Source organism: Tigriopus californicus, chromosome 10, assembly GCF_007210705.1.
Source record: "Tigriopus californicus strain San Diego chromosome 10, Tcal_SD_v2.1, whole genome shotgun sequence".
Classification (NCBI taxonomy): Eukaryota; Metazoa; Arthropoda; class Copepoda; order Harpacticoida; family Harpacticidae; genus Tigriopus; species Tigriopus californicus.
The window spans coordinates 7,326,849-7,335,201 of NC_081449.1; the positions used below are offsets into that span (position 1 = coordinate 7,326,849).

At 44.1% G+C, this 8,353-nt stretch overlaps 2 protein-coding genes across 5 annotated transcripts in view; one reads left to right on the top strand and one right to left on the bottom strand.

Moving 5' to 3' along the window:
* Positions 1 to 2,432, top strand: part of LOC131889502 (endophilin-A-like) — a 3,309-nt gene extending 877 nt beyond the window's left edge. For 2 of the 4 annotated variants that reach the window (XM_059238620.1, XM_059238622.1), the window contains exon 2: positions 938 to 2,432. In XM_059238620.1, the coding sequence (XP_059094603.1) occupies positions 1,052 to 2,251 (1,200 nt within the window). In that variant the 5' untranslated portion in view covers positions 938 to 1,051 and the 3' untranslated portion in view covers positions 2,252 to 2,432. Of the gene's footprint in view, positions 1 to 6; positions 147 to 575; positions 725 to 937 lie in introns of those variants that run through there. The other 2 variants (XM_059238623.1, XM_059238621.1) reach the window with 2 other exon arrangements.
* A 2,189-nt stretch (positions 2,433 to 4,621) lies between these two features.
* Positions 4,622 to 6,521, bottom strand: LOC131888334 (uncharacterized). The gene is made up of 2 exons (XM_059237172.1): positions 5,833 to 6,521; positions 4,622 to 5,754 (listed from the first exon to the last, which is right to left on the bottom strand). Exons 1-2 carry the CDS (start codon positions 5,854 to 5,856, stop codon positions 4,789 to 4,791), a joined length of 990 nt encoding a protein of 329 aa, XP_059093155.1. The 5' UTR covers positions 5,857 to 6,521; the 3' UTR covers positions 4,622 to 4,788.
* Positions 6,522 to 8,353: the final 1,832 nt, after the last annotated feature.

Sequence of the window (8,353 nt, forward strand, 5' to 3'; positions counted from 1 at the left end):
AGATTCTCCAGAGCGTTGTTCCCTTACGAACTGGCAATTTTTCCAACACAAAAGAGGGCCTTCCATCGTCTTTGGAGTGTTCCAAGTTTGTTTTCCCTTCCTTCTCGTCTTGGTGTACTCTGGGCTTTGGAGGTTGGATGTGCCTGGTTAGTGAGTGAGTGAAGGAGTAGTGGACTTGCTTTCTTTTTTGGATCAATATCTGGCAGTCCTTTTCTCGAGGTCCATGTGATCACGAGAAAAAGAGAGAGAGAGAGAGAGAAAGGCCAAGCCAAGCCAAGGACCCGAGGAACCACCACCATTGCCATCATCATACCCCACAGCCTCTGCCAGTGTCTTTGGTGTCTTTTCCAAGCCACTCGTCCAATCCAAGAGTGAGGAGGAGCAAATCTAAAAAGGGAAGAAGGAAAGAGGAAGGGAACGTGGAACCAGGACCAAGGAGAGTTCGTGGGTTCTGCTTCGTAGGCCGTTGGGCTGGGCTGAAAGCCCCTTCTAGAAGCTCTCTCCTTTACATACCATTACTAAGAAAGCCACTCTCCGAGGCAACTAGACGATCGAGACCCCTCCAAGAGGTCGGATAACTATATTTTGTTCGTTTCTCATTAAGTAGTGGGTGGACACCTTGTTATTTCTCGTTAACACCAGCTTAGTGGTGCTATCAGTTTGGAACCTTGTGATTGAATCATCATCTCGATCCCTTGTGAGAGGTGTGACCATTTCTCTTGAAGTGAGTTTCGTAGGGCTAGGAAATTGGAGGACGAGCAATGTCATGTGATGAAGTTGCAAAGCGGTCGTCACGGTATTCAAGGTCGTTTTCTTTAAAAGCATACAACGCTGTCAGGATAATCCAGTTGGTGACCCTTACAAAATCCACTTCGTGGAGATATTTCGTTCCTGAGGGATTTGATATTATAATTCATGGCTCATTTTTCTGTTTCAGGTTTGGTCGTTGATGTAGAACATTTTCCCACCAATTTCCCACCCATTACAAAGCGAGTGAAACGCCAATTTCAGGCCTCTTTTCTTCCTCACCACCACATACTCACCTTTCATCATGGCTTTCTTACCCGGCCTTAAGAAACAGTTCAACAAGGCTAATCAGTTCATGTCGGAACGAATCACTGGCGTTGAGGGTACCAAACTGGACCCAGAATTCGCCGAAATGGAACGGCGTGCCGACCTCTTCAACGAGCTGGTCGAGGATCTGCAAGTTAAAACCAAGGAGTACCTCCAACCCAACCCCACAGTGCGGGCCAAGATGGCGGCTGTGAAAGGAATCTCAAAGCTCTCCGGGCAGGCTAAGGCCTCGACCTATCCGCAGCCTGAGGGCACCTTGGGCGATGCCATGTGCACCTATGGCAAGAAGTTGAATGATTTTGATGCAGGCAGTGTGTTCGCCATGTCCTTGATCGAAACGGGAGAGTCCTTGAAGCAGATGGCCGATCTGAAGTACGCCTTGGATGACGGGGTCAAACAGAACTTCCTCGAGCCGTTGCATCACACCCAAAGTAAGGATCTGCGGGAGGTGATGCATCATAGGAAGAAACTCCAAGGTCGAAAGCTGGATTTTGATTGCAAAAAGAGAACCGGAGCACGGGACGATGAGGTCCGACAGGCCGAGGACAAGTTCGCCGAATCACTCCACCTGGCTCAATTGGGGATGCATAATCTCATGGAAGGCAGTGGGGTAGAGCACATCTCTCAGTTGACTCAATTCGCCGAGTCCTTGTTGGAATACCACAAGAACTGCACCACCATCTTGCAGACCCTCACCGACACCCTCTACGAGAAGACAAATGAGGCCTCGCTCAAACCTAAAGCTGATTTCAGGCCCAAGACCCTCGAGGACCTGGGCATTGACCGAGATTCCGACTACAACTTGAACACGCCGAGTAGTGCGCGACCCGGGTCCTCCAATAGCCACCATCTCCCTGTGGGCTCTTCCAGTCTGATATCCACATCTCCAGGTGGGTCCCAGGCCTCTACGCCCACGCATGGAAACAACGGTGATGCTTGGAATCCACGGCCCTCGCCCAAGCCCAGCCCAGCGAGCACGCCCACCCGTCATTCTCAACCATCCTGTCAAGCACTGTACGATTTCGAAGCGGAAAACCCCGGCGAATTGAGCTTCAAAGAGGGTGACATGATCATGCTGAAGACCCAAATCGACGACAATTGGTACGATGGCTCTATTAACGGCAAGAATGGCTACTTCCCCGTCTCTTATGTGACCATTATTAACCCATTGCACTAAGGAAACCACACACACACAGAAAGAGAGAGAATGAGAGAGAGTGAGACGGACAGTGAGTAAATCCTATCAAAGAGAAGACACCACCTTCTCTCTCTCCCATAAATCTACTCGTAACCAATCAAGCTTTCTTGTGGAAATGTTTGACACTAAATGGGCTCTTTTCTGAACAGCTCTCCCTCGATTCCTGTTTTGTCATTACTGGTGTTATACCCCAGGGTATTATCTTCTCTCCGAATATGGATCAAATGCAAGGAAATTGGGGACGTTCTCGCAAGTCAAAAAAACAAAAAATGATGCACTCTATCCGTCGTTGAGTTCGTTTCTTCCCGTGTCCCCATCCTTGATTTCCTCCCTCCATTTCATTCCCATTTCCAACCGATCCGATGCACCAGCGACAGTTCAAGTCAATTCAGTCAGTCATGCTGTCCGTTTGCGCATCGCCTTGTTTCCACCTTGCATGAGATTTCCGACCGTTGGGACATGGTTTCCACCCCGTAACCCGCCCTTGCCTACCTTCCCTTCCTTCCCTCCTTCGTCCCTCCTTCGCCAATCCCTTGACACGCCGCCTTAGCCTTCAGCCAGCCCAGGTTGATACATACGCAACTTCTGGGTTGTTCGCTCTTTCATTGAGTACGAATGGCCAGATTGCTTTCATTCAAAGATTCCAATCTCTGCAGCCAAACCGCTGTTTTTGCTCTCCTCCGACTCCCAAGATATGATGGTAATTTTAAAGCAACTTTTCTCCTTCACTCACTCCCTGTTCTTTGCTAATTCTTCTTTCTCGTTCCTCCTGTCTGTCTTTTATCTGCAATATGAAGTAGGTCCTAATGAAAGCAAAAACAAAACAACAGAGTAGTTGTGGAATTCCGTATCCACCCAATGGGAATGACGATCCTGATTGACTTCTGAATTCGGGCAGAAATGTGTAACCAACAATGACATTCCTTTCGGCAATGAGTTGCATTTTCTTGAGTTCGGTTTCCAAGATATTAGAAACACTATGATTATTTTCATTATTATGATTATTATCATCAGTTATCTGAATGGCACACCCGATGTGGCAATGACGATTCTGTGGAACAATTGGCTCGAATCAGTCTTATATGAATCTAACTACCATTTATCCTCGTTATACAACTCATACATAATCAGACACATTGTTAAAAATCCTCTCACACAAGTCAATTGTTGCAACCTGGGTATCTCTGTTCGATTCATTTTTTTGTACGTGTGGAAGGATCACGATCAACTCGATTTTCGATCCCGTCCAGACAAGACATCATCATCCCAATAATACCAACGTCTTGATCGTCTTCATCATCATTATTACAATTGCTATTGCTATTACTGTACTATTCCATACCATATATTGAAATTCAGTGACTTTATCAGAGCCGCCGATTTGAAGGCCCGAGTTAATGTTATACCCAACAGCCATCTTCATAACATAAGATGTAAATAAACGCTCTTGCAAAAAAAGAAAAGAACACGAGTCCTCGTGGAATGTTGGAATGTGGGCAAAGACCTGCTCAATTTTCACGATCTGCTCAAATCTGGATGGAGTCCGTGCGACATCAGATATGCCCTCCCAAGTGCAAGGTTTTGAGGACTCCTGAAATGCGATAGGCCGATACATTATATTTTTCCTTTTGTCCTCGTTATTGTGAAAACATCCTTCCCAATACTCAACAGAATTGGATAGGATATGCTTCTAAGAGGTGTTTTGTATTATCTCTTAGACCATCACCCCATCGGTTAATCAACCCGATGCCCAAACAAGCCCCTCTGGAATCAATGCATATGACCTTCACACGTCCCTCAGGCCTCAGCGCCCTCCACTTTCTCGTTTCGGCGGTCTTGTTCCACTTGGCACCTTGGTCTTTTCTCTGGACTGGCTTTTCTTCTTCCATTCAGCCAGTGTTCCAATGGAGCTCCGCCTGTGAGTTGGACAAGAGTAAACATGGAAACTCATATGGCATCTAGCGTCAAGAGTGACAATCCAGACAGGCTTGGCCTATTAGGCACTTAAGTACAAGCCTATTTTTACTGACTAGTGGTGTGAAAAACTCCAAAAACGTCATTCTGCACAATCTGAATCAATTAGGCGGTTTCCCAATGGGAATTGAGACTTGGGGTGCTGTTAAGTAATTTAGATATCTGTGGTGCGATGTTTGACGATGGTTTTGTTTGATCTTTTCATTACCATTGATGAACGACGAGACAATCTGCTGAGCCATAAAAGAAAGCTCATCTATATATTATTGACAGGGCCCAGTCGGGCGAAAGTGATAAAGATCGTCACCATTTTCGTTGACAAGTCAAATGAGGATAAGTATTGTAGTCGAAATGATTGAATGCTCTTTTGGGAAGTACGTTGTTGCATATAACTGGTTCGTTTCTGTCTTTATTTGGCACTCGTTTCACATGGCAGTTAAGATTAGGTTCATATTTAGAAACATGGCTGTAAAATATCAGCATCAATGATAATGATAATAATAATGGCATAAGATTTAACAACAGTGTTTTTTGACAAATGGTTACTTTTCAACGTACATCAAGTTGAGGGAATCCTTTTCACACGGACAACATGAGCAACAATCACATCGGCACATGCAATTCATGTTCGGTCTGGGATTCGGCCTATAAGTATGCTCTTGGTTCACGATATCGTTCATGGAGGCTGAGAGATCGTCGTAAACATCAGGGTCCTCAGAAGCTCGAGCATTCTGTCGATAATAGACAGAATTCACATTATTGGTGTCTGACAAGGTGTCGCTATCAAAAATGGCCACTGGCGCTGGCCTTTGCCTTCGCGGTCTCGTCAGAGGTTCCAGAGGTTCCAAGTCCGAAGTCAACAGATCGTCGTAGGCGGGATACAGATCATCGAGCTTCCTTTGAGCTATCTTGGGACCTCGTCTCAAATTCCGTTGGTAGTTTCTCGACTCGGGAAAGTATCTACGCTTCGAGTTGGTTCGGGGTAGGGAATCTTGAGCTGGAAGACCAATTCGTCTGGACATTTTTTGTGGGTTCATTTGACCTCGCCTTGAGTTCAAATAAGGCCTTCTGGAGCGAGGGAAATGATCCTGATTGAGCTTTCCGGCCCTGTGGGTCTCTTGAAATCGAGTGGGGGAGGAAACATCTTGAGGATGACGACGATTACGATGGAAACGTTTAACAGGTTTAAGTGCCTCCACCGCTTCATCGTCACTTTTGTTGAAGAGTAATTTGTAGAAGGGCTGAATGAAATAGTAAAAATATGATGTCTTTTTGTCTCTGACTGTGGTCTGGTTTTCAAGCTTTTCCAGATCGTTTTCTTGAACGGGTTGGATCACTTCCTTTGGAGGCTGAGGTTCAGTCTCAATTGGATGGATGTGATGAATGTCTGTGTCTTTGGCATCTTGCGTGATATCGAAGACTTCGTTTGTGACCTCTGGGGTAGATAAGTGATCGATGGTGAGACTTCCCCAAGACTCAGCAATGAGCAGGAGAAGAATCGAGGCGACCTGAAAACAGGAGGATAAGTTCTCTGTTATCGATCGGTTCTCAAGTGATCATGGGCCTCTTCTGTTTCGAGAACTTACCTTTGGGTAGTTGGTTGAGATCATAGTTTCAATGAGTTTTGAACGATGCTTGTTCCTTCAATCGAGTTCAAATCAGGACTGAGTTTCTCTCCACGTCCTAGTTTTCCACGTGAGTGTGTATGTGACTTGTGTCCCTCGCTCAAAAAGTGCTCAATAGGATTTGAGGGAACTACGTACGATGTAACTGTAGTTCTTTGTGTATGTCCCTTTACGAGATGAGGGCGGTAATTTCTTTTCTTACTGGATGCTTTGAGTGGTGGTTGATATCACTAACACTTGTCTGACAGATGTGTGTGTGTTATGTCTTCCTTCTTGGCCGTCTTTTCTACAGGGAGAAAGCCCAAAGCTGCACGAACATTGAGAGTTTCTGTGAGGTGCTCATTTCATAATTTCCAAATGTATTGAATGAGGATAATGGCTTTGTTCACTTGTCAGATAGTTTCTCTTTGAATTCACGTTGAATTGTTGGTCTTTGAAATTTGGTGGGGGTGTTTTTCCTCGTCGTCGTCTTCTTATTTTCGAGATGTTAGCTTGTTGGTTGCTTTTGGTTGAATGTATTGTTTTCGTGCCCTCAATCGGTTTTTTATGTCTCTTTGGTAGAGGATGTCTGGAATCTTCTCTTTCGGCTTACTTACTTAGCAGTACCTTCCAAGTCGTGCAGTACATTCATGCAATCGCTCCATCTCCGTCTCTTCGCACAACCAACCAACCAACCACCCGGTGCATTTTACCTGCCGAGAACACACTACACCTCCCAATAACCCTCCTACTGGGTTAGATGAACCGAGTGCATGGCTGGTTGGTTGGTGGAAGGTGTTCAGCGTCAAATGCGTAGAAGGGCCTCGTTTCTATCGAGTTATAACCGATTCAAAACTGGACAGACAAGTAGGTTAGGAGAGGTTTTTGGCCTAAACATGTATTTGGAAATACGTACACTATGTCGTAAAGTACGGGTTAACTTCAAATTTATGTACTGTATGGTATTTATGTATGTGGCGTTGGATGGAGATATCAGTTTCACACATCTAACGTCTTGCTGGAACTTCAGCAGATTAACCGGGTTATTGACCTGAGGATGATTTTTTCCTACTGGGGATGTGGAGAAGCTGAAACGTTTTCCTCTTCTAATCGTCCTGCAATTTTATGATGACGAAAGACGTCATAAATGTGGAACGAAATCGTTTGACCGATATTTTCAGCAAGGTGTCCATTTGCTTGATAGGAAGTGCACCGGCCGTGAACAGAGTGTGACAAAACTGAGTAATACGTACGTAAGTGAAAAGAACAAAGGTGCGGGTTCCTCAGAAGTTTCGAGGAGAGTCATGAATATTGCGTCTTCAATGAATTAATGAAAAATATCAATGAGATGTGTTCATTCAGTGAATTTCATGAGATCTATTTCGGTTGCGACTAGATCCTTTGGATATCAATTGACTCAAGACTAAAAGAGGGGAAATTATTTTCTTGGCCCAGAAATGTCGTCATCAAAATTGACGTTTATATAAAGTTCTGCAGAGAGCGTTTTCCCCCCCCATGCATTTTTTAATTCAAATTTAGGTATCCCTAGACCTTCATTAAGGTTAGTTTTACGTGCTCACTTGAACAAGAAATCGTCATTGAATATATTCTCAAGCTCCTTGGTGCATCGCTATGGATGACCTCTATTCCTTGTTACTAAAAAGAAGTATGGCTGCTCCATAACTCCCAAACTGGATATAGCTCGACTAGAACAAGTGTTTGACGGCAAAAAAATATCTTTCCACTACTTCAAAAGCTATTTTAAAATTTAGAACGAGTATTGACTAGATTTGTGTTGAGATTTACCCATTCTTGTTCTTTGATGAATTAAATAAACTCAAAACATGAGACAAGAAAAAACATGATTGATTTTTCGTATTGTGGTGTGCATACCAAAAAACTATTTACAATGTTCAAGTACTGATGCAAATTAGACAGAATTTTCTCTCTTTGTGTTGGACCATCCGAACCTAATTTTCAACCAAATTATTTTTTAGCCCAGACTTTCAGATCAATGGTTCAGTTTCAGGTCATATCTTTCTATTCCCGAAATATGACCTTGGGTACAATCTCTAGAAAGGGGTGTTAATGTATCAACATTGTATACGCTATCCCTGGCTAGCATTTTTCCGCCTATGCTATTAAGCCTTTTTAAGCTGATCGCTAATAAAGATATTGATGCATTGCCAACGATACTGGATGCCTTCGGAATATCTTGAATGTAGCCTCAAGATGTGCTAATTCGAGTCTTTGGTGGGTAAAACGTTAGATATAACTTATAGGTTATAACATAGGTACATATTGCCGTCAATGGAACAAGAGTTTAAAACACTACTTTATACTTAAAAAAGATTCAAGTCCTAGTCAGGCATTCAAGCAAATGCTTTGTTCCAGTTAAGCCTTACTCGCACGTTGAGTGCACGCAAAAACTTCCCGTTAATCTTGACTTTGATCCACCCTGTCGCTTCCGCCAGGCAAGAAGTGCTCCGACCACAGGGCTCAG

Excerpts from the sequence above, each read along its gene's own strand:
- LOC131888334 (XM_059237172.1), bottom strand. The coding sequence starts at position 5,856 with ATGATCTCAACCAACTACCCAAAG. Across the intron at positions 5,755-5,832 it reads TCTCAACCAACTACCCAAAG|GTCGCCTCGATTCTTCTCCT; the intron begins GTAAGTTCTCGA and ends TCCTGTTTTCAG.